This window comes from Ochlerotatus camptorhynchus, unplaced genomic scaffold, assembly GCF_037179485.1.
Source record: "Ochlerotatus camptorhynchus isolate MF236.1 unplaced genomic scaffold, CSIRO-AGI_Acam_v1.1 ptg000185l, whole genome shotgun sequence".
NCBI lineage: Eukaryota > Metazoa > Arthropoda > Insecta > Diptera > Culicidae > Ochlerotatus > Ochlerotatus camptorhynchus.
In genome coordinates this window covers 316,203-341,603 of record NW_027040675.1, presented here as the reverse complement: position 1 = coordinate 341,603, position 25,401 = coordinate 316,203, and the positions used below count along the sequence as shown (strand labels likewise).

General features: G+C 42.7%; 2 protein-coding genes across 2 annotated transcripts; one reads left to right on the top strand and one right to left on the bottom strand.

Moving 5' to 3' along the window:
• Positions 1–31: 31 nt before the first annotated feature.
• LOC135702088 (ADP-ribosylation factor-like protein 3) lies at positions 32–4,102 on the top strand. Its single transcript, XM_065223089.1, has 5 exons — positions 32–103; positions 391–519; positions 3,239–3,370; positions 3,671–3,907; positions 3,993–4,102. Exons 1-5 carry the CDS (start codon positions 101–103, stop codon positions 4,029–4,031), a joined length of 540 nt encoding a protein of 179 aa, XP_065079161.1. The 5' UTR covers positions 32–100; the 3' UTR covers positions 4,032–4,102.
• A 523-nt stretch (positions 4,103–4,625) lies between these two features.
• LOC135702168 (uncharacterized) lies at positions 4,626–24,990 on the bottom strand. Its single transcript, XM_065223186.1, has 4 exons — positions 23,738–24,990; positions 5,244–5,526; positions 4,898–5,140; positions 4,626–4,832 (listed from the first exon to the last, which is right to left on the bottom strand). The coding sequence occupies exons 1-4, from the start codon at positions 24,685–24,687 to the stop codon at positions 4,752–4,754; spliced, it is 1,557 nt and encodes a 518-aa protein (XP_065079258.1). The 5' UTR covers positions 24,688–24,990; the 3' UTR covers positions 4,626–4,751.
• Between the last annotated feature and the right edge of the window lie 411 nt (positions 24,991–25,401).

The following is a 25,401-nucleotide window of genomic DNA, read 5'->3' as shown; positions in this document are numbered from 1 at the left end:
CGTGCGGGACTGTTTTGGTTTCGTTCCACGAATTTGTCTCTCGTTCGCTGGTAAAACTAGAACATTTTTAGGCTAAAATTATCAAAACTTTACACTGAACATGGTAAGTTTTCCAAATAAATGAAATTTCCTACCTTAAAGCAGTCGTCGTGGGTGGAATTCACTGCTAGCCAATCTTATCTTCACGACGAAAATCCCGTAATTTGTTTGGCGACAGTCGCCAGGCAACCGAACCGAACCGGACATAATCGAACCCACTTGTTAACTTGCACCCACTGAGAAGCTGCTGAGCGCGCGCGGGAGTGGGTGCAACTGAAAGGGCGCGCTTTTGATTCTGAACTGACTGACCGACCACGTGTTTCTTGATTCTTGTTTTGGTTTCGGTATTAGGGACTGCTATCGCTGTTGAGGAAATTGCGATCCGCTCCCGAGAAAGAGCTTAGAATTCTGCTGCTTGGGCTGGACAATGCCGGCAAAACGACACTTCTCAAGCAGTTAGCTTCCGAGGAGGTTACACAGGTAGGTGGAATTGATTGGTTAACTCTTGGCTGATTTTTTTTTGTTGGGATCGCCTGTTGGTGAGATCTAGAACTAGATACATGTGGGGAGTTTTAAGTGAAGTTTGAAGAACTTCTGTTATATTGGGAGAACTGGAGAACTTCACACAGGGTGTTCGGAAAACTTTCAGAGGGAAATTTGGCGGACTTGCAGATGGAAGTTTGAGAAACTTCAAGCAATTTTTGAATCTAAGATGGCGGATCAAAATCCACTATGGTGGCATCCGGACCAATGCAAAATAGGTATCTACGGAATGGGCTTGATGAGTAGAAGTTGAAAATCGACACACGCCGCCATTTTGGAATCCAAGACGGTGGAGCCAAATCCAATATGGCGGCCTCCGGACAGCGTATATGTTTCTATCTCCATGCAATATGGGTATCTACGGCATGGGCTTGATGAGTAGAAGTTGAAAATCGACACCCGCCGCCATTTTGGAATCCAAGATGGCGGACCAAAATCCAATATGGCGGCATCCGGACAGCGTATATGCATCTAGACTCATGCAATATGGGTATCTATGGAATGGGCTCAATAAGAAGTGGAAAATCAACATCCGCCGCCATTTTGAAATCCAATATGGCAGCCTTCGGACAGCGCATATGCATCTAAACCTATGCAATATGGGTATCTATGGAATGGACTTTGATGAGTAGAAGTGGAAAATCGACATCCGCCGCCATTTTTTAATCTAAGATGGCGGATCAAAATCCACTATGGTGGCATCCGGACCAATGCAAAATACCCAACGAACATTGAATGTGGAATAAGAGCTTATTCAGGCGAAAACGAGCTTCTTCAGCTAAAAAATTGCTTATTCAGCTGTTGATCAACGCAAATTGTTTGTTGGGTAGGTATCTACGGAATGGGCTTGATGAGTAGAAGTTGAAAATCGACACCCGCCGCCATTTTGGAATCCAAGATGGTGGAGCCAAATCCAATATGGCGGCCTCCGGACAGCGTATATGTATCTAACTCCATGCAATACGGGTATCTACGGAATGGGCTTGATGAGTAGAAGTTGAAAATCGACACCCGCCGCCATTTTGGAATCCAAGATGGCGGACCAAAATCCAATATGGCGGCATCCGGACAGCGTATATGCATCTAGACCCATGCAATATGGGTATTTATGGAATGGGCTCAATGAGAAGTGGAAAATCAACATCCGCCGCCATTTTGAAATCCAATATGGCAGCCTTCGGACAGCGTATATGCATCTAAACCTATGCAATATGGGTATCTATGGAATGGACTCGATGAGTAGAAGTGGAAAATTGACATGCGCCGCCATTTTGGAATCCAAGATGGCGGGCCAAAATCCAATATGACGGCCTCCGGACAGCGTATATGCATCTAAACCCATTACAATATGGGTATCTATGAACTGTGCTCGATGAGTAGAAGTGGAAAATCGATTTCTGCCGCCATTTTGGAATCCAAGATGGTGGACCCAAATCCAATATGGCGGGCTCCGGACAGCGTATATGTATCTAAATCCATGCAATATGGGTATCTACGGAATGGGCTTGATGAGTAGAAGTTGAAAATCGACATCCGCCGCCATTTTGGAATCCAAGATGGTGGACCAAAATCCAATATGGTGGCATCCGAACAGCGCATATGCATCTAAACCCATGCAATATGGGTATCTTTGGAATGGACTCGATGAGTAGAAGTGGAAAATCGACATCCGCCGCCATTTTTTAATCTAAGATGGCGGATCAAAATCCACTATGGTGGCATCCGGACCAATGCAAAATAGGTATCTACGGAATGGGCTTGATGAGTAGAAGTTGAAAATCGACACCCGCCGCCATTCTAGAATCCAAGATGGTAGAGCCAAATCCAATATGGCGGCATCCGGACAGCGTATATGTATCTAACTCCATGCAATATGGGTATCTACGGAATGGGCTTGATGAGTAGAAGTTAAAAATCGACACCCGCCGCCATTTTGGAATCCAAAATGGCGGACCAAAATCCAATATGGCGACATCTGGACAGCGTATATGCATCTAAACCCATGCAATATGGGCATCTATGGAATGGGCTCAATGAGAAGTGGAAAATCAACATCCGCTGCCATTTTGAAATCCAATATGGCGGCCTCCGGACAGCGTATATGTATCTAAACCCATGCAATATGGGTATCTATGGAATGGCCTCGATGAGTAGAAGTGGAAAATCGACATCCGCTGCCATTTTGAAATCCAAGATGGCGGACCAAAATCCAATATAGTGGCCTCCGGACAGCGTATATGCATCTAAACATATGCAATAGGGGTATTCATGAAATGGACTCGATGAGTAAAGTGGAAAATTGACATCCATCGCCATTTTGGAATCTAAGATGGTGGACCGAAATCCAACATGATGGTCTCCGGACAAATGACCCCTGAATATTCGATATCTACCGAGAAATTGATGAAAATATGCCGAACGAAAAAAATCATCTCATTGTTATAATAATTTGCTTTACCGTGAACCCCCGTTAATCTGAACGACACATGCAACGTGCATATTAACGGGGTTCATTTTTAATTTGAACTTCTAGTAACCCTATCACCATCAGAAAAGCGAGTTTATGGTTACCTTATTTGCTTTTCAACTCGAAACATAGCTTCAAATAGCAAAAAAAGACACTACAAATTACGTATTTTCCCATCAATTCCACCAGGTCACCCCGACAGCGGGCTTCAACATCAAATCCGTAGTTTCCGATGGCTTCAAACTGAACGTGTGGGACATTGGCGGTCAGAGCAAGATTCGTCCCTACTGGAAGAATTATTTCGAAAATACTGATGTTCTGGTAAGTATCCTATCAATAGGTTTGTTCCCTTTCTTGCTGTTTTGCTTTTGCCGTAAAGAAATAACACAGAAATCCCCTAACTACGCGATGGGTGATGCCGTCTACCCACCGCCATTTCTCAACATTCTTTCAACCAATTGAGCTGATTGTGTGTATGTGATTAGAGTCAACAACAAACTTGACACTCACAAAAACACAATTCAATCGGTTGAAAGACTTTGGAGACATGGTGGTGGATAGACGGCACTTGCAGCAAGTCAAATTCAACTGAACTCAAATCGTCGCTCCGCTCCGTTTCAGATTTACGTGATCGACTCCAGCGACCGCAAGCGCCTGGAGGAGACCGGCGACGAACTGGCCGAGCTGCTGCTCGATGACAAACTGAAAAACGTTCCGCTGCTGATTTTCGCCAACAAGCAGGACGTCGCCGGATCGCTCAAGGCATCGGAGATAGCCGAGTGCCTGAAGCTGATCAAACTCAAAGATCGCACCTGGCAGATTCAGGGCTGTTCGGCACTGGAGGGAACCGGTATTAAGGTAAGCCTCCACGATTCCGGTTGTTTCAATTTCAGGAATCTTTCTCATGTCTTACCTCCCGCGTTGCATGTCTTACCTCCCACAGGAAGGAATGGATTGGGTTTGTAAGAGCATTAAAAAGTAAATAGCGACTATGTTCTGCTGGATTTTAGGTTAGGTTAACCCCCTGTCGTCTGTTTTCGATCGTCTCACTTGCCGATCGTGTCTCTTTCTCTGTGTTGTTCAAAGTAGAAATCTTTGTCGTCTGTATGCCGTGCTTTTGCTTTGCAAGTGCAGTATGAATAAATAAAGGAAATTCAAGCCAGGAAATGGATTTTTAAACTCATTTATTTTTATTAGATTTTTCCTATTTTTGGGTGCGATCCCCGAGTTGCCCAATTCACTGATCCGAACGGCCAAATGCACGCCGAACTTGCCTTTTGAAATTCACATTTAATTTGAAAAATGCTCGATCGATGTACATTATTGTTTTTGTGTTGGTATATCTAGTTCTCTATAGTATTTATTTTTCATACACCTCTTAGAAAAAAAAGCTAACTACCGTTACGCAAATCGACATGGTTTAAGGCAATTTTTTTGTTTTGTGCAATTAAACTGCGCCGAGTGCGCTCGGTTTCCCGTTTTCCCTTACCACCTACTCGTATAGTCATACATATTACGATCAAATGTAAATTTCAAAACATGCGCGCTGCTCCGATGACGTTTCCGCCATTTTCCGTTATCTTACTTTTCGTGTTCGATCGTTGCTTGCAACTCCCGCGAGATCGCCCGATTTTCTGCCTTTTTCTTGTAACAATCACATTTTTTTTTATGAACAACTCTGAAAAAATACCCTTCCGTTTTTCTACAGCTCATTGTGCGGATACTCTGTGGTCACCTTGTGTTCGTTCTCGTGGAATTCCGTGCAGTCGACCGGATGCTTAACCTAGAAATTACGAATCAAAAATGGTTAAACTACTCTGATCCGGGTATAACTCTCAATCAACCCACCTGACAGTTGTGCGGATCGTTGATGATGGCAAACAGCGTCCAGAAAGGCGTTCCGGTTTCCTGACTGATGAACCAAGAGGCTGCCATACTGCCGAACCGGGTCACGCCCTGTTTGAAGCCTCCCAATGCACGCTTTTCGTTCGGATCATGCGAATTGATTTCGCACAGAATGTACTTATCACAGTGGGGCGTCTGGATTGCTTGCCGGTAAGCGCGATGAACTTTCAGCACCGGTTCAATTACCTATGTGAAAAAAAACAGAAACCAGGAATGGAAAGGAAAGGAGAACAGCACCGTAATTATTATGAGTACGTTCGCAAATTGGCACTCGTCAGACGGTTCTTACCTCCAGGTTGAACGTATCGGTCAGCTTGTCAGTCATTTCGGTGACGTTGTACTGCTGGAGGAATTGTTTGGCTTTGCCCAGTTTCAGCAGATCCTTCACGTAGTTGACGGCCGGTTTGACGTAGGTCACCGAGGTGATCTTGACCTGCAGGTGTTTCTTGGCGATGTGGTCGATCAGGTTGGAGATACTTTCGCTGGGCCGGTTGATGTCCAGCAGGGCCTGCTTGGGATAGTTCTGTGACTGGAGGAAACCGTTGACCATCATCTGTCCGGTGGCGACGTATCTGGAAGAAGAGGTGGTTCGATTAATGTTGGAATTTGCTTTATTTCTTTGCAGAACGTAATTATTGGACGTGAGATTGTAATACCTTGGACCCCCGGTAATATAGCCAATTTTAATTTGAACCCCGCTAATCTGCGCACCATGCGAGGGGGACGAAAGTAAGCATTTCTTTTAACGAATTTCAATCAAATTTGCTTAATTTTCTCCAATTTGTTTTGGATGAATTCGATTCGTTATGAATTAACGCGCGCCTATCGATATTATCCGATTTCATCCACTATTCATCGATAATCTTGAATGTGTTAGAATTATCGAGCATTATGCTGATATTATTTTTAGTGTGTAGCGTGATTTGAACTGTCACTTCCTGAGCACCTGTTTTGTGATTGTTACAAAATCCTTCAAGCTTCAAGTTCCAACTCTGGAAGCGAATCTTCACCGGATGCCAGGGTTGTCCAAATCGTAGTCCGTGATCTCGAAGCGACTATACCCAAGGCAAAGATGAAAGCAGTTCCTCTTTTTTTTTAATATTTCTAGAAGACTTCCTTTACATGATGGTTGTTGGTTTGTGTGGGCGTGCCTTGAATTCCGAGAGAAGTCATTGTTTACAAAAGCTGTTACGCACTACTTCCAGCTCTATCTATAGATTTGTTTTAGAACAAAGATTTTCGAGCTCGACCAACAATACAGAAGGGCGGATCAAACAAATTGTAATAACCTTATCTCGCATACCGAAGCTCACCTTTGATTACACAAGCTTATTCGCCTTTTTGTATTGTAGGTCGAGATTTCGCTATGTTCCTTTCTTATAAACAAACGGGTGTCACCGTTACTTGTCATGATAATTATAGAGATGTGATCCGTCCCGAAGAAACGTGCTCAACTTTTTGGCTCAGCTCTGGTACTCTCTACGGTCCCAAGCTAATCGATGCACCCCTCGAAACATAGGAAAATCCATGAACCCCTCATTTTATCTGTCAAACTTTCATAACGAATGAAAACAAACATAGTGTAGTACTAGAATTTCGACTAGAATGGGGTACGTTAATCGATTTGCTTGGGACCAATAGGCTAGTTAACCAATTTAAAATCGTTTCTATATTTTTGTCTTAACTTAACTTCATCCCATCATTATACGAACCACTAAATGCTGGGTTCAGGAGGGTCCACCAGGGCACTCAATTGAAGCGAAATGGATGGGGAGAGTGGAAATGTCAACTCCATATCTTTAACATTTCGTGAATAGAGAGCGAGCTCTTCTCCCCACTTATTGGGGAATCCTCCTGTTGGATGGCTTGTTTCTTGATCCTGTTGTTGGAAGGCGATTCTCAACTATCCCGTGGATGGGTGATGTTGCCCACGGATCTACCCAACCCATTTTTTGCCCTTCATACAATGGCACATTGAGTACAATTAGAGCATGTGCATGTGACCGTGCACGTCGTAGTTGCTACTCCGTTACTGATCAGAACCAGTGAAATTTTACAGAGAACCACATACACTGATAGGCAAAATAAAGTGCCCACCCCATCATTTTTGAAATTTCTCTCATTTATTTGGTTCAAATTCAAATAAACACACCGTAGTCTGTTTCGATGTCTTACCTTTATTATTCTTTTAAAGTTACACCTATGGAATACTGAAAATATAAAGTTTTACTTGAAGTAAAAGAAAATCAATTTGGATTGAAAAAGAAAACAGTGACAAAAAAAAGTGCCCACTTCAAAAATCGGTATGTTTTCGATAAGTTTCCATCGGAAAACCCCTCGATTGTTTTTGTTTTGAAAGTTTGACATGTATTGAAGCAAACGGGTGGAACTGGTGCATTTGTACACGTGATCGCATTTGAATCAGTTGAAAAAAATGGAGGACGTAGTGATTTCGAAAGCAATTCCCGTGTGTATCCGAAAATTGGTTGTTCGTGATGTGCAAAACGGTGAATCGCACCGGTCTGTCGCTAGGAAGTACAATATCAGCAAAACAGCGGTCGGGAAAATTCTGCAGAAAATGAAATCGTTCGGATCAGTGGTGGATCGCCCTGGCAGAGGCAGGATGCGCAAAACGGATGCGAGAACGGACACCAAGATCATGCGTGAAGTGAAGAAGAACCCGAAGGTAACTGTCCGCGAGATCCAGGAGGCTCTTCAGCTAACAGTTTCCAGTCGAACTGTTCGTCGCCGTCTCGTAGCACAGGGGTTGAACAGCAAAGTTGCTCGGAAGCGCCCATTTATCAGCAAGGCAAACAAAGTCAAACGGCTTAAGTTTGCTAAGGAGCATGCTGATAAGCCCCTAGAGTTCTGGACAACGGTTCTCTTGACGGACGAATCAAAATTCGAACTGTTCAACCGGAAGCGACGGGTTCGTGTGTGGTGTAGATCGGGTGAGGAGCTTCAGGAGCGCCACATACAAGGCACGGTGAAGCATGGAGGAGGAAATGTGATGGTCTGGGGGTGCTTTTCGTGGGGTGGAGTGGGAAGCCTGGTGAAAATCGACGGGATAATGACGGCAGATTCCTACATCGACATCCTGCGGGAAAATCTGGAAGTTTCGCTGATCCAGACGGGCCTTGAGGAGAAATTCGTATTCCAGCAGGACAACGATCCGAAGCATACTGCCAAGAAGACTAAGTCTTTCTTCCGGTCATGTCGAATTAAACCACTGGAATGGCCTCCACAAAGCCCGGACCTCAACCCCATCGAGAATTTGTGGGCGATTCTCGATGCCAGGGTTGACAAAACTGGTGTTACCAATAAAAATAACTATTTTGAAGCCCTGGAGCGCGCCTGGGAAGAACTAGATCCACAGCACCTGAAGAATCTAGTGGAGAGCATGCCGAAGCGCCTGCAGCTGGTCCTGAAGGCCAAAGGAGGACACATTAACTATTAGGCTGGTATTCTTTTACTTTATTTTATGTTTTCTGGAGTTAAAATGCAGTGGGCACTTTTTTTTGTCACTGTTCTTTTTTACACCCATTTTGATTTTTTTTTCTTCGAGTCAGTCTCTTCTTTTTATCTGGTATTCTATAAGTGAAACTTAAAAAGAATATAAAGAATAAGATATAAAAAATACTACAGTGTATTTACTTTAATTTGAACCAAATAAATGAGAGAAATTCAAAAAATGATGGGGTGGGCACTTTATTTTGCCTATCAGTGTAGATGGAGTTTTTTTTTTATTAGATATCCATCGTCAATGTCAATCGTTTAATGATTCAGTCTATTTATAGATCAGTACCGACGCCGGCCACGTCCTCACGGTCTTTAAGAAGGAGAAGGATGATTAGTTCGACAATCGTTGCTACTAGAGACCGAGTTTACCTCTGCTTCTTCCACAATTGCCACGAGAAGCATAGTTGTGTTAGTGGATGGTGTTATTTTTAGATCAGGCTTCACTGTGGTAAGTGAGGCGATCGGTGTTATTTTTTATTTAAAATCTAGTGGCATAGCGAAAAATTGCAATCAAGCGGACGGGCCTGGGATTGAACTCCCGTCCTTCTGCTCAGAAGAAACGGTAACAACTAAGCTACTGAGCCTCGGAATGGCAGCTTGAGTACAATTAGAGGTTATTAAACTTGATCAAGTTGAACAGCGAGGACAGTCCACAGTTGTTGAGTGGTAGTTTCTTATAATCACCATTATCATATCCATATAAAGCGAATGCTGATGAGAACTCGAAGTGAATTTTAATGAGAAATCTCAGTTGACTGGACTATTCTGAGGTCTTATGAATTACTTTAAAGTTCCCAAAATGTTCCTGAAGATAACGAAACTGCCTTGAAGTGAAATTCTTTTATAGTTTATGAAACTTGCCTGATGCTCACAGTACTTCTCATCAAATTTTTAAACTTTCCGGAACTTTTTCAGACTTCCTAAAGTTTCCTCAATTTTCCTAAAGATCATGGATCTTTTCTAAAGTTTGAACAATTCGCTGAAGTTCTCGAAACTTCTTTAAAACTTATGTAATTTCTCTAATGTTAACGGAACTGCTCTGAGGTTCTCTGTTTTTTCCTGAAGTTCTCCAAACTTCTCTTAAGTTTCTTTCAGTTCTCATGAAGCTTGTTGTACTGCTCTAAATTTAATTAAATTGTCATAAATATGTTTGAGCTTCCGAGAACTTCTGAACTTCTGCGAAGACCTCAACAATTTCTCTGAAGTTCTCTGAAAATTTGAGAGCTTCTTAAAATTTCCTGATAATTTTCTGAAACTAATGGAAATGAACTCCCCCTATGTTTGGAGCTTGTGAAACTTCTTTGAAATGCTCCCGCTTTTTTCTAATGTTAATGAAAGTTCCTGAAGTTCTCAGATCCTTAAGTTCCATTGACTTCTATGAATTTATCGAAATGTTTCAATAGATCTTCAGTTGCCGATGTTTTTTTTTCTGAAATTTCTTTAAGCTTCCACAGTCTTCTTGGAATCAAACCGCTTTCCAGATGTTATTAAAGCTGCCCAAAGGATTTTTGATTTTCCTTAAAGTTCGCTAGATTTCACTGAGTTTCCCAGTATTGTTTACAGGAACCCGCAATTTTACTGAAAGTAATTGAATTGCCTTGAAGTTTCCGCAATTTTGCATAAGTTTTATAATCTTTATAAATGCTCATGGAACTTTTTCTTAAATTACAAATTTTCCCTGAAGAAAAACGCGGTCCCAGGTCCTTTCATATTAAAAATGTATGGTAAGATCGCTTGTTTATCGTGTATTTTGCTAAACCTTTCGTTGTCGTCGGTGCCGGGTTTGAATAGTTATAACAACTTGAGTAACGGTATGATGTGATATGAGGGGCTCGGTGGCCTTAGAGCAACCGTTTTTGCTTACTGAGCAGAACATCTTGAGTCTAATCTCAAGCCCATCCACATCAAGATTCGTCAATCGTTTTATTTGTTAATATGACTACATGGTAATAACAGCAACTCGATGATTAAAAAGGAGCTCGTTTGCCTAGTAGCAAACGTTTTTGCTTACTGAGCAGAAGACCGTGGGTTCAATCCCAAGCTCCTTCGCGTTATACGATCGTTAGGACATCAATTCAGCTTATCGTTTACCAAAACGAACCCTGCTGCAAACCCAACCCTCTTACCCAACATCCCTGTGATTCCTCGTGGAAGTGCAGAGGACTCCTCGGCTTCCATCAAAGCGAGTGTCACGTCAACACATTCCTACCCATTCCTTTCTTGACCTGCGTTCAGGCGTGGCTGGCGCTGGTATTGCCTAATTTGAGATCACCAGTTTTTACACTTTGAGGATGATTGCTAGTCCCAAGCATCGTCTATTGGTTCTCTGTGTAACTACAGCTGGTCTGGCAATAACAGAGTAGCAACCGCGGGCGGTCAATCATGCTCATGCTCATGCTCATCACAAATTTTTCCTGAACTAATCTGGACATCCCTGAAGTTCTCCAAATTTGTTTAATGTTTCGGCAAATTTTCTGAAGTGTTCAGATCAATATTCTATGAACGTCCCATAATTCCACAGAGGTCCTAGTAAGTCGCTGCAAATTTCCATAAGTTAATGGCAGTGTTCTGAATTTATATAATCGAACTTTAGGTACTCGGAACTTCACGGAATATACAAATATCTAAATTTCTTAGAAGTGCTCTGGAATTTCTTGAAGATATCGGTGTTTGTTAAAAGTTCTCGCATTATTCTTAATTAACGGAACTTTGTTAATGTTCTCCAATCAACTTAGCATAATTTTCGCAATTTTTTGAAATTCTTGAAATATACACCCTTGACAGTATTACGTATATACACAACGTGACAGTATTACGTTTAGTGGATGTTCATATAATTTTTATTGCGTTCCAAAAAATCTCTCGGCGCTCTTCTGAAGTTTCCGGAAATTCCCTAAATTTCTCGAAGCTTCTTTAAGGTTTCAGTAATTTCATTGGAATTAGTTGAACTGCCCTTTGATTCTCTCATCTTCATGTTCTCGGACCTTCCCTGAAGCTCTCAGTTCTATGGAAGATCTTGATTCTGCTCTGAAATAAATGAAATTCTTGGAAACACCTTTAAATTTAATTAAATTCTCTGAACTTCTGTGAAGTTCCTGAAATATTTCTGAAGGTCTCTGTAATTCCCTGAAATTCTCGGAAAATCTTAATTTCCGTTTTTTGATTTTTTTTTTTGGGATCATCATGGAACTATCCAGAATTTTGCTAAACTCACGCTTATAGATCTTTGAACTGCTTCAAAAGCCTGGACTGAAGTTACGGGAACTGCCTCTAAGATTTCAGAAATTCCCCAAATATCTTTAGTTCTAACTTAACTAGTTGATTTTTGTCAGTTTTCAACATTCCAAAAGTTTGAATTTTTGATAAGTTTTATATTTAAAAATAAATCAAAAATCAAGCAAAAACATTTTGAGGTTTTTAACATTTTTTTTTTACTTTAAATAAATTAAAAAAAAAAGTATTCAAACTAGGGGAACAGGAATGTTTAGTAATCAAACGAACACATTTAAGCCCTTGTTACTTTTTATGCTTTGTTAATAGTGACAAGACTCGGGTAGTAACCACCCCCGTTATGAATTTGTATAATGCATATTTCAAAACAAAAATTATTTATATTCATAGAGTAAATATTATCCTTTGCCCTTTGTCCTTCTCCTTTTACTTTCCTTTCCCTCTTATCTTTTCAGAAAGCGAGTAATGGTGCTATAGCAATAAGCCATTAAAGGTTAGGATAAGAGTTAGTGCTCATGTCCCAACCGTCAGAGGAAAATGGAGCATCACTTAACCTTTCTAGCTTTGATGCTTCCAACGACCAAGCAATCATAAAATTACCAAAAACGGAACGTACGCTACGAGATGTCTACGTTTCATCCATTTATTGGATTCTGAAGCATCACCCTAATAAACAGGTACGGAGCACAAAATACCACACCATATAAAGTTGGGATGATAACCTGAATTGGTGGTTAAGCGCTTCTTATGGTTATTGTTTATGCGGGCGTATTTAAATCTCCGATTTAAACAGGCATAATGTTTTCTGAATCATCTTGCCCCTTAAATGCTGCACCGTTTTGGTATGTGGTATGCATCTTCGATGTGAAACATCTATCAAATAGACAAGAAAAATGTTGTTGTATATCAATCATTTTCCAGGATGCTTTCAAGAACCGGCTGTGTTGGTGTTAGATTAGATTAAATTAGATTAAATTAGATTATTAGAATTATAATTAGACATCTTATTCATGACGAATTAGAGTGGCCAGAACTAATTTACATTCACTGAAAAACAATGGTGTATTCTGTTCGCTCTGATTCATCATGCATAAGAGATACAGTTTTGAGTTATGGAATTATGCTTATGAAAAAAGTTATAGTTAAATGAATGTAAATGAATGCACGAAATGAATGTAAATGATTTGCCATGCCTGGTTTCGGTGCAACAATTTTTTAATTTTTTTTTTTTATTTTGAAAATTTTACAAGAATTGGCCGAATTTTATCAAAAATATATATGATTGCCCATAACAAACAATTGTTTCAGACAGGAACTCCAAACAACCCCAAGGAAGATTTCAAAGAATCCCAATGCAGATGCAATGCACAATGCCATAGTATCCTAAGAGAATATTATGAAGAACAGTATTCTCTTAGCAGCTGTGCTTTTCATCGTCAGAAGTCAATAGTACCTATCGAGGGGGAGAGGTAGCTCATCGATTCTTCCGGTTCGCCTCCTAGCATCGTGCTATAAGGTACCAGGCGATAACCAGGGTAGTTGATCGATAGCTCGATGACGTCATTTCGTTGACGTCTGCAATGGGAAATTCTCATAGCAGGCGTTGACGATGGGACGTTGTCGAGTTGTTGAATTGCAACTATCGTGGTAACTCACCGATTACCTGTCGATCTGCCAAATTTGGAAAGACGTCTGCATTGAATTGTCTCATATAATAATATTCCGCCCACTATATCACAAGAAATTGCGAGTAGCTGAGTGGAATGGAGATAAGTTAAGCATTGGGTACAGGACCAAGTCTCCCCGGGGTGGTGCCAAAAAATGAGCGCAATAGAATCATCAAGTTGCCATAAGGCACGGAATGAGACTATTGCATGGCTGGGTAGTCAAAGTCTTCCATTCGTTAGTAATTTCAGGTGGATTAGAACAGGTTTAGGTGGGCGTTGGCCAGATTTGGATTTTTCAGATGTAATCCTGGATAGGACCCTGTCATTGAACGTCGCGTGAAAGTGGAACTTAATGAAGGCCTAAGTACTTTTTCGTAGTTTTTAGTTTTCGGATTTGAAAGATCGTCGGTTACAGTGGCCTGCTTACTGAGCAGAAAAACGCTGTCCCAGGTCCTTACATATCAAAGAGATTTATGGTAAAATCGCTTGTGTATCGTGTATTTTGCGAAACTCGTTGTTGTCGTTGGTTCCGGGTTTGAATGGATACACAAATTTGAGCAACGGTATTATGTGATATGAGGGGCTCGGTGGCCTTAGAGCAACCGTTTTTGCTTTCTGAGCAGAACATCATGAGTCTAATCTCAGCCCCTTACACCTTCAAGATTCGTCAATCGTTTTATTTGTTTATATGACTACATGGTAATAACAGCAACTCGGTGATTAAAAAGGTGCTCGTCTGCCTAGTTGCAAACGTTTTTGCTTACTGAGCACAAGACCGTGGGTTTAGTCCCATGCTCCTTCGCGTTATATGATCGTTAGGACATCAATTCAGCTTATCGTTTACCAAAACGAACCCTGCTGCAAACCCAACCCTCTTATCCAACATCCCAGTGATTCCTCGTGGAAGTGCAGAGGTGTTCTCGGCTTCCATCAAAGCAAGTGTCATGTCAACACAATCCTTCCCATTCCTTTCTTGACCTGTGTTCGGGCGCGGCCGGCGCTGGTATTGCCTAATTTAAGATCACCAGTTTTTACACATTGAGGATGATTGCTAGTCCCAAGCATCGTCTATTGGTTTTCTGTGTAATTACAGCTGATCTGGCAGTAACAGAGTAGCAACCGTGGGCGGTCAATCAAGCTCAAGCTCAAGCTCAGAAGTCAGTAGTACCTATCGATGTATATCTCGCGATCGTCTGTATACTCGATAGCAGCTAAATTGTGCGATGTTCATTGTTCATTGTTCATCAACTGCAGTTTTCTTGGTCGATCCTTTTGTTGTCGACCTTGCAAGCAAAAATTTCGTGATAGATGTATAAGTGATCGAAGCGCTATGCCCCTCTTTGACGATATCGCCATAATTGCAAACCACTGGAAGTGAATCCCGTTCTGAGTTCAATCCCAACATCAATACTGTTTGTTGACAATCGTTTACAGTTTTCTGCTCGATACTTTTAACCGTTTTATTGAGTATAAATAGTGTTTTTATTCGTCCAACGTGTTTCGTTCATTTGTTTACCTGTTCTATTTTATTCCGCCGGTGGAGTCTCGTCAGTTTTCTGACCCGGAAGATTGATATTTCGTTATATAAAAGTGAAATGAAGTTCCTCTTGTTTTTCGTGTTGCGATAATATCATCTGCCTACCACCTCCCCACGCCGATTTTTCTTTCGAAGCGACATCTGCTGTTGAGTCGTGGTACTAAAGTTGCCTTCAACATCCTGCTACAACTTAAAAGCACACGGACCATACCACACAGTTCTGCGTGTAGTCTACTGAGAGCCGAAAATTAATTTAAATCGTGTTTTTCACCACTTGTGCATACACTGCTTGCGAGTGTTCAACGAGATGGCAAAAACCTGCAACAAATGCTCAGATGCAATCACAGGTATTGACTTCGCCACTTGTCGTGGCTACTGTGGATCCACTTTTCACATGACGTGCGCCGGAATGAGTCGCGCTTTGCTGTCGTATTTCACATCCAACAAAAAGAACTTGTTCTGGATGTGTGATGGATGTGCGGAACTGTTCGAAAACTCACATTTTCGGACAATGGCTATGCCAACTAACAATGCAGGGCCGATTTGTTCATTAGCAAATGCTATCACGGAGCTACGCAACGAAATACAGCAGATGGTCGTTAAGTCCACTGCTCCGACAACGCCATCGAGGAAAAGGTGGCCTACAGTAGGTCCTCTCGTGACATCCAAACGCCAACGAGATGTTGATGGTGAAACACGTGCTCCTGATGCATGTCAGGTGGGTAGCAAACAACCAGCTGACAATGTAGTTGTTGTTCCCACAAGTACTGACCAGAGAGAACTAAAATTCTGGCTGTACTTATCTCATATTCATCCGTAAGCTGCCAATGAAGCGGTTTCTGCCATGGTGAAAGCTAATTTGGAAACAGATGACAACCCTGTTGTCATAAAACTTGTACCCAAGGGAAAGGACATCAGCACGCTGTCATTCGTATCCTTCAAAGTCGACAAAAGATTGAAGACTAAGGCACTGGATGCTGCAACCTGGCCCGAGGGCATCATGTTCCGCGAGTTCGAAAATTTTTTTGCTCAAAAATCTCAACATCCAACGAAGCTGGCAAAACTGGATCCAAATGCGCAAACACCCAAAACGGACACCCCAACAATGGACCAGACATACCAGACATAGTGAAGTTAAAAAACATTCTGGGACGCACCGATGTTAGCACCATGGAAGCCACCAATTCTCTCACCACAGTCGAGCCATTCGTGCCAGCGTTCTACAGTCGTCCCGGCCCTGTGTGTGAGTTGAAAAGGTGGTCTTCCAGTCTGTTACGTCAGGCAAGTATCATCTGTTTCTCGACCAGTACCACTCCTGATTCGTTCATTGGTTCCAGCGCATTATCAGTAATCAACCATCCATCGCCCGCCTGTCACCTGAACACTCTGGGACGCATTGAAGTTTGCACTACGGAAGCCCCTTCTTCTCCCGCCACAGTCGAGTTAATCCAGTCATCGTCCTGCAGTCATCCTGGACCTGTGTGTGGGCTTGGAGAAGGGGTCTTCCAACCCGCAACTCAAGGCAAGTATGTTCGTGTCATCACCAGTTCCGCTCCTGATTCGTTCGTTGCTTCCAGCGCCTCACCGCCTCAAGAGCAACAACCGGCTGGTTCGACTGAAACGTCATACTCCGATGGCTTCAAATCCCACATCACCGATGGGACATACAGCACTGCACCGGATCTTGCTCGCCACGTTTTGGAACATCCCAGACCAGTACGCGTTGCCTGTTGCCTCAAGGAAGCCCCTGAGCCACTCAACCCAGTCGCGCTTGCTGATTCCTGTCATCGTAGTCGTTCTGGCCCTGTGGTTGAGAATGGTGAAGGGGTCTTCCAACCTTCTACATCAGGCAAGTATGCGTTTGTTTGAAAACAGTTCTTCTCCTGATCCGTCTCTGTGTTCCAGAGTACCACCATGCTCGTTTCGGCTAATCGATCATTCTGCAGACCTCCAACCGACTTCGTTCCACTGCCTGTTGGTGTATTACCAGAACGTTCGTGGCCTGCGAACAAAAATTGATGATTTTTTCCTGACTGCCGTTGACTCTGACTACGATGTCATAGTTCTTACGGAAACTTGGCTCGATGAACGCATTAATTCATCTCAATTATTGGGCAGTCTATTCACGGTATTTCGAAACGACCGCAACCACCAGAATAGTACCAAATCGCGTGGGGGAGGCGTCTTGATTGCGGTATCCAAACGCCTAAGCTCCTGCATCGATCCTGCTCCAGTTTGCACTTCTCTAGAGCAGCTGTGGGTCAAAATAACGAAAGCTCGTAGATCAATAAGCATTGGCGCTTTGTATCTACCTCCAGACCGGAAATCTGATTCGAGCAGCATTGCAAACCATATCAGTTCGATTGGTACCGTGTTCTCTCGACTAGAACAAAACGACCTAGCTCTGATATTTGGTGACTACAATCAGTCTGGGCTCTCATGGAACGTTCCTGCAAACGATCTTGATGTTCTTCGCTCGAACATGCCCGCATCATGCTGTGCTCTCCTTGATGGTTTCAACCTGCATGGCTTAACGCAAATCAACTCGATACTGAATAGCAACTCTCGGCTGCTTGATATCGTTCTGGCGAACGAAGCTGGGGCTCCCTTAGCTCAGTCGGTAAAGGCGCAGCTACAAAGCAAGACCATGCTGGAGGTGGCTGGGTTCGATTCCCGGTCCGGTCTAGGAATTTTTCGGGTTGGAAAATTTCTCGACTTCCCTGGGCATAGAGTATGATTGGACTTGCCACACAATTATACTAATGCAAAAAAAAATGGTACAGGCATCGAAAGCTCTCAATTAATAACTGTGGAAGTGCATCTAGAACACTAAGTTGAGAGCACGCAATAAGCTAATATGCGATATGCAATAAGCTTGAAATGCGAAGAAGAAGAAGAAGAACGAAGCTGCAGGACTGGAATGTTCTATCCTAGAAGCCCCAGAGCCTTTGATTGGCATCTACACCAATCATCCTGCGTTGAAAGTTTCCATCTACCTACCTGTTCCTGTTCGCTACGATAACCCCCCTGTTGATGTACATGAGCTCGACTTTCGTAAAGCAGATTTCGTCGCGCTGAGTCACTCGCTTGCCCAGGCAGATTGGCAGTTCCTTGACACGTGTTCATCTATTGATGAAGCCGTCAACTACTTCGCTGAGGTCGTCGGCCGGGCAATAACTGATTCTGTCCCATTGAGGCTCTCCCAAACCCGTATGGTCCAATGCTCGACTACGGAATTTGAAGCGTCTGAGATCGAAGGCCCTCCGTAAATACTGTCGTACTCGTAACCCATTCACCAAACGATTATTTTCAACAGCGAGCAACGAATATCGCACATATAACCGCATTCTTTACAAGAGCTACACAAGGCGTGTGCAGGCTAATTTACGGCTTAATCCAAAGCAGTTCTGGTCATTCGTGAATACCAAACGAAACGAGGAGGGGCTACCAGTCGAAATTCACCTGGGTGATAGAATCGGCAGCAATTCCCTTGAGAAATGCAATCTTCTGGCAGAACATTTCAAAAGCATTTTCAATGACACTACGGCTTCGTTGTCCCAAGTTGCTGAAGCGGTGAGGGACACTCCCAGTGATGCTTTCAATTTTTCGATTACCTTGGTTACAGTAGACCTCGTCGAATCCGCCATCAAGAAGCTGAAATTTTCTAATGCTGCTGGCCCTGACGGGATCCCCTCAAGCATCATGAAGCGATGCTGTTCAGAGCTTGCAACACCGCTTTCGAAGCTGTTCAATATTTCATTACAGCAGGGGGAGTTCCCTACGCGTTGGAAATCGTCATTCATGTTCCCGATCTACAAGAAAGGAGACAAGAGAAACGTCGAAAATTACCGAGGGATCACATCACTCAGTGCCTGCTCTAAAGTGTTTGAAATCATCATCAACGACGCATTATTCTCTAGCTGCAGAAATTACATTTCTCCTGACCAACACGGTTTTTATCCCAAGAGATCAGTTTCAACAAATCTAGCTCCGTTCATTTCTTTATGTCTTCGGAGTATGGAAGCTGGAGCGCAGGTGGACGTTGTATATACAGATCTCAAGGCTGCATTCGACCGAGTTGACCACTCCATACTGCTATAGCTAAACATGAAAAACTCGGTGTATCCTCGGGTTTAACTCGTTGGTTCAAGTCCTATCTGACCAATCGGGAACTTTGTGTTAGAATCGGATCAGAGCAATCGGACTATTTTACAAACAGCTCCGGTGTTCCTCAAGGTAGCAACTTGGGACCATTGCTATTCTCGATTTTTGTGAATGAGGCCGAACTGATCCTCCCAACTGGTTGCCGATCGTTCTACGCGGATGATGTGAAAATCTATGTGATTGTTCGTAGCTTCGCCGATTGCTTGCGACTTCAGCACCTAATCGATACTTTCGAAGAGTGGTGCTCAAGAAACTATCTCACGTTGAATGTACAAAAATGTAATATTATCTCATTTCATCGCAAGCTGAAACCAGTGGCATTCAACTATACGATAAATCACCAACTTCTGCAACGTGTGGACAATGTTCGTGACCTAGGAATCACGCTGGACTGCGCCTTAACATTCAAGCTTAATTACTCGGGCATCGTTGCGAAAGCTAACAGGCAACTCGGGTTCATTTTCAAGATCGCTGACGAGTTTCGCGATCCTGCTTGTCTAAAAGCTCTATACTGCTCTCTAGTGCGATCGATCTTGGAATTCAACTCGGTAGTATGGTGCCCGTATCAAGCAGTTTGGATAGCGAGGATTGAATCTGTTCAAAGGAAATTTGTTCGGTATGCCTTTCGTCCGCTTCCTTGGAATGACCCTGTGAACCTTCCGCCGTACGAAGATCATTGTCAACTCCTGGGTCTTGAAACACTAGAACATAGGCGGATGATTAGTCAGGCCGTGTTCACAGCGAAAGTACTTATTGGTGATATCGACTCTCCAGGAATCTTGGCTGAATTCGAAATCTACGCACCCGAACGAGTTCTTCGGTCGAGGAGTTTCCTGCATCTTGGACCTCGTACTGCGAACTACAGCTTGCATGACCCAGTACGGTTCATGTCTGGGCGTTTCAACGAGTTTTACGAGTTTTTCGACTTTAACTGTGCGGCGGAAACCTTTAGTCACCGTATTCAACGCAGACTCCTGAGAAGGTGAGTAGCTGTCCATTTAATGTACACATGAAGGATTGTGCTACCTGTTTATTTTTTGTTTCCGGTTCAACTGCATGACAAGGACTTCTACCTGATTCACGGACAACTCTATGCCATAGGAGGATAATTTTTTTTATGCTATAGACTTGATTAATGTTCGTTGTAATTTATTGTATTATTGTGATTCATGTATTTCGAAAAGATATGGGGTTTTTACGCATTTTCTAGGCTTTTCCCCATCAGGCTTCATTTAGACACGTTAAGTCCGATGAAGAAAAACAAAATAAATAAATATATAAATAATAGAAGGCTTATTGGATCCTCCGCTAAGTTGTTTTTTGTATTGTACTTCTTGACTGTAGTTTTAAGATTTATTTTTTTAATTGTATTGTATAATGAACAAAAAACCTCGGCTCTGTAAAGTTCATTCAATTGAGCCTGATCTAATAAAGTAATTAACAATACAAATAACAGTGAATTCCTATGGACACGAGGAGTTGTGGAGACAAGTCTTATATGGAATTCTATAGAATCTATAGATTTTTTTTGCAGAATTAACAATTCCAGCAAATTCCCAGAGTGTTTCTGGAGAATCAAAGAACAAATATAGAAAATATTAGCAACTCAGAGAATCTCATTCAGACAGAGATTATAAATAATCCCCAGAAACATTTCGAAGAATCCCAACATAAATTTCAGAGAATCCCAATAGATATTCAGAATAATTCCAACCCAAAGAGTGTTTTTATAGAATACCAATCTAAGAGTGATTTAGAAGAATCCCAAGAGCGCATTCAATGCATTCTAAAGAATGTTTTTCTGTGAATTTCGACCAATTTGTTGAGCCACTTCGCTAAAGATACAAAACGTCTACCTGGTCTTGATGCGCAGTTATCACTAGAAGAACGTTATTTCTCCTTTGATACCACCTAGTGAGTAAATTCCCTACTAATTTTTTCACTTCTGAACGGGTATCGACCATTTTAACATCTTTGCTACAGACAAGATACTTCTATCTGGCCTCGATGGTGAGTCATCACCAGAAGAATTGTATTTGTACTCTGGCTACCTAAGTTGTTCACTACTGAACGGGTATCGTCCATTTGAACAAGTTTGCTGAAGGTATGAAACTTCAATCTGGTCTTGATACTGAGTTATCACTTGAATAACATCATTTGTACTTTGGTGCCATCTAGTGAATTAATTACCAACTAAAGTGGCCACTGTTGCATGGGTCTCGTCCATTTCGCCAACTGTGCTTAAGCCAAGGGGTCATCAGCACTTTGTGCTGAAATTAGATTTGGCACAGCTTGGGCACATCCATCGGCATACCTTCGGCACAATCTCGTAGGCATTGGATTGTTGTAAATAAAATGGGAGCACTGCTGGAAAACTGTCATTGAAGTTGTGCACAACATTACGTGCTGTTTGACTGTATATTGGAGTGATGCAAAATTTGAAATTTTCGCTCCCTAATACTAATACGATTTTAAATCGGATCCTGACTAACCTCTCAAAATTTGAACCCATTTGGTGAGAAACTGAGATGGCACAAACGATTTGAAGTTTGTATGGGAATTACTATGGTAAAACCAAGATTTTTGATCATGTCTATCTAATAATTCACCATATCGGTCTGCTTCGAAAGCTTTCAACTGTACTTGTAGGAAATTTTCCCAGCTATAACTTTGCTTTTGATTAAATGCAAGGATCGAAAGTTATCAATGGTTCAATGCGCTGATGTCTTATGATCATGCTCAATCAACTGCTCAGCAGGCAACATTGGTGTTTCTTGGGCGTTGAATAGGACACAAAAATCATGGCTACTATGTCACACTGCAAAATGCAGTGTTGCCTACAGAGCAGCTGCTTGATCATGTCATAAGTTTACCAATCTCTTAAATAATTAATAACTTTTTCCTGTCTCGTTTTACATAGAAACGATCTTGAGCAAAGTTGTAGATGAGAAAATTTTCTATAAGAATGGCTATCGAACTGTTTCGCAGCTCAATATGGAAAAAGACTAGATGATAATGAACAAAAAGTTGAGATATCCCATAGTCATTTACATGTAAACTTCAAATGGCTTGTGCGAAGCCTGTTTCTAACCAAATGAGTTGTAACTTTGGGAGGCTAATCAGGACCCGATTTGAAACCATTTAAGCACTGTGGAGCGAAAAAGTCAAATTTTGCATCAGTCTACTGTATATTCAGGAACATCCTCTAGTTGAATACACCAGAGGAACTGAGACCAGCAGTTAACTTCTTGGTTCGCTTATAGATCTAAATACGAAAAGTAGGTTCTAGAGTGGGCTCAAGAGAAAGAGGTAGTTAATCAGACCCCATTAGTACCCTTATTTCAAATAATGCTGCAACTCACACAAAACAAACTACATAAGTCATATTCATCATCCAGTCGGTCTCCAACAATGTTCCCCACCGGTTCCAACTCTTTCCGGGTGCTGATAGACCGCTGCTTTTCACATCACGAAAGGCTAGGCTTCTGGTCTGCCTTTGAGAGCATTATAAAACCCTAAAACACGGGACTTTTACTATCCTATGAACACAAAACACCAAAATTTATCCGATTTATCCTTGCGACTTCCAACCAAAACATTCAAGGTGTCAGAAATACCGGGTTGCCGGGATGGATATTTTACAAAAAATCGCAGCTTGCTCTATGACCGGCACAATCGGCACACCTGTGGCACACCTGCGGCACACTGACAAACGGCGACTTCCCCATATAAAAACCTTTTTTGACAACCTGATGGCGCTGGCGTTGCACAACTTACACTAGACACTAAGTGCCAGTAGAGCCGAGTGCTAATTTTCAATATGGTATGTTGTCTTCGATTATAGGCAGTGTATGTCAGGCATAAACTGCTGAAAGGCTTGATGGTTTCTAAGGTAGAACCGGTCACTTTGGTTAAAAGAAACAACGACTATTGCCGTTGACAACGACTCCTATGGTAAAATCCGTAAGCAAACGTCAGACTGTGCGTGAAACATGTCGAACTTCGTAATATCCTTTCGATACACCAAAAATTCCCATAAGAAACAGTACATCTTTGCTAGAAAGACGATTTTTCAACGGTGCAAAACCTTATACAATTTTGGAATATTTGACAGAAAAACATTAATCATTGAGCTCTTGAACATGGTCCTAAATGAATCGAAACGTCGGATAAAGAAAACATAAGAAGTATTAGATCCATACCAAGACTGAAGAGCCCACCCCTAGCCTCAAAACACGTTCCTAATCCCGAATCCCGAAAGCAAGGTGTAAGAATGTTCGGAAGTGTACAATCAGATCAATCTGAAATCCACAGAGGCACCGACACAGTCGGAAATGAACGGTTATTTTCGAAAAAAAAAGCTTCTAAACAAAATAGGTCAATCATGAGGGTAAACATTAAAATGTGTTAAGTGGTATGTCCAAATTTTCAAATAAATGCTTCCATTTCGCATCGAAAAAAAACAACCTTCCAATTGGTTGGTCTAGATTTGAACTCCCCAAAACACACCCTGATCTACACGTCAGACGTAAGCGTTCGCTTTTTTCTATTTCATCAGCCCCAAACGATGATGAGTCATGGCTAATGCCGACTGGTTTCTCCCCGCAGATCAGCTGTACAAACCAAACATCAATTCCGATCGAATTCACCGCTCCATACACTCACCTCTGGTAGACCTCCGGGTTGGCAATGTAGTTGGCCCATTCGGCCAGGTAGATGGTAGCGGCCTTAATCCACCTCCTCCGGAAGGACTGATTCTGCAGCGTATCGAACAGCCTGTCGTAGTCCAGCTTTCCATCGCGGCCCACAAATCCCTTGAACACCGTATCGAGACCGGTCTTGGCCCAGAGAGCTTCGGCCAGGTCCGACTGCGTGAACTGATCCCACATGACGTGGATGTGCTCCAGGAACGGCGGAAGAACCCACGAGTGATCCTTGTGTTTCTCTTGGGTCTTCTCCATTTCCGGTCCGGAGAACGATTGGAACGCCTGAACGGCCAGAGGCAGCAGGTTGGCAATCGTGTCACCATTGATTCCCGGATGTTGGGGTCCCTGATCCTCATCAGGATCTACACTGTTCTGACTGGCTAACCACGTTTGAGCAACGTTCAGGACCGTATCCAGAAGAGGGTTGCCCTCATCGCTCCTCTGCTGACGCTTCTGGCGTTTGTTCGATCGTTTTTGCGGTTGCTGTTCCTCGTTTGCTCCAGCAAACATCTGAATCACGTTGCCAATGAGAGCGGGATCAAATCCACCACCTCCACCGGCATTACCACCATTGGCACCGGCCAGCAGGCTCCCGATCCCGGAAAGTATCGCTCCAACACCATCGTTGTTCGATTTCCCCGATCCTCCGGCGTTGGCATTGGCCATCAATGGCAACAGCATGGAAGCGATTCCGGACAGTCCAGCTGCCGCATTGCCCCCACCACTACCACCACCACCGCCTCCTCCATTTTGATTTCCAAGCGACTGCAGGAATTCCGAGGCCATATCCAGGAACGGGCTGCCCTCATCATCCCTCAGGTTCGATCGCTGCGTCGTATAAGCACTGCCACTAATCGAAAATATCACCAACGATATCACGCACAGGTATTTACCGTTAATCTTCATCATCTTTTTTCTTTTCTTAAGTAGGTCACGTTCTTAGGAACTGGCTAAACGTGTTAATCGATTCGCTGTTAGAGTATTTTTCCTGAACTAAATTCACTCAATGTTTGCTCACTCTTATTTTAGATTAATCAAGGGAGCATCTTTTCCCTTTTGGTGTCACGCCCTCAAAAGCCCTTCTGCTTTCGAGCTCTTTGATGACGAGGGCAAATCCCCGGAAGATTGAATTCACTCTCACGACTGTACGTCCTCCTCACCACTGGAAAACAAACCGATTCGAACCGATCAAGATCTAGCGCAGCACTGAATCGTCCCGGACACGTAAGACGTTCAAGAAGTCTTCCTCGAGCTCGCTCTCTTCTGTGGGTTGCGCTCTTCCCGTGGCTTTCAGCTCCCGAAACAGGTTGGTAGATAGGAAACGAAACGGAGAAAGAAGTATTTTTATAACAGTAATTCTTTCTTCACGTCTATCTCCCCGGCTTCTCACACATCTTTGCTCCGTTCGCAGAGGTTCGTTGCTTACGGCGTTGAAATCACTGCTGGTAAAAAAGAAAACATCGTAATCAGTTCCAGCGTTTGCCATTCTGAGGAGCATCCCACAGCCATGCTTGGCATACACAGTTTTGGTTACGAACTGCTCATTTGCTAATAACTTTGCACACAGTTGACGGAACATAGTTCTTTTTGAAGCAGTAGATAGAATAGAGTGTAAGCTTGTTA

Coding starts and splice junctions, on each gene's coding strand:
- LOC135702088 (XM_065223089.1), top strand. Junction 520..3,238: donor CTTCCGAGGAGGTTACACAG/GTAGGTGGAATT, acceptor CAATTCCACCAG/GTCACCCCGACAGCGGGCTT. Junction 3,908..3,992: donor TGGAGGGAACCGGTATTAAG/GTAAGCCTCCAC, acceptor TACCTCCCACAG/GAAGGAATGGATTGGGTTTG.
- LOC135702168 (XM_065223186.1), bottom strand. CDS start 24,687: ATGATGAAGATTAACGGTAAATACCTGTGCGTGATATCGTTGGTGATA. Junction 5,141..5,243: donor CCGATACGTTCAACCTGGAG/GTAAGAACCGTC, acceptor TTTTTCACATAG/GTAATTGAACCGGTGCTGAA. Junction 4,833..4,897: donor ACGATCCGCACAACTGTCAG/GTGGGTTGATTG, acceptor CGTAATTTCTAG/GTTAAGCATCCGGTCGACTG.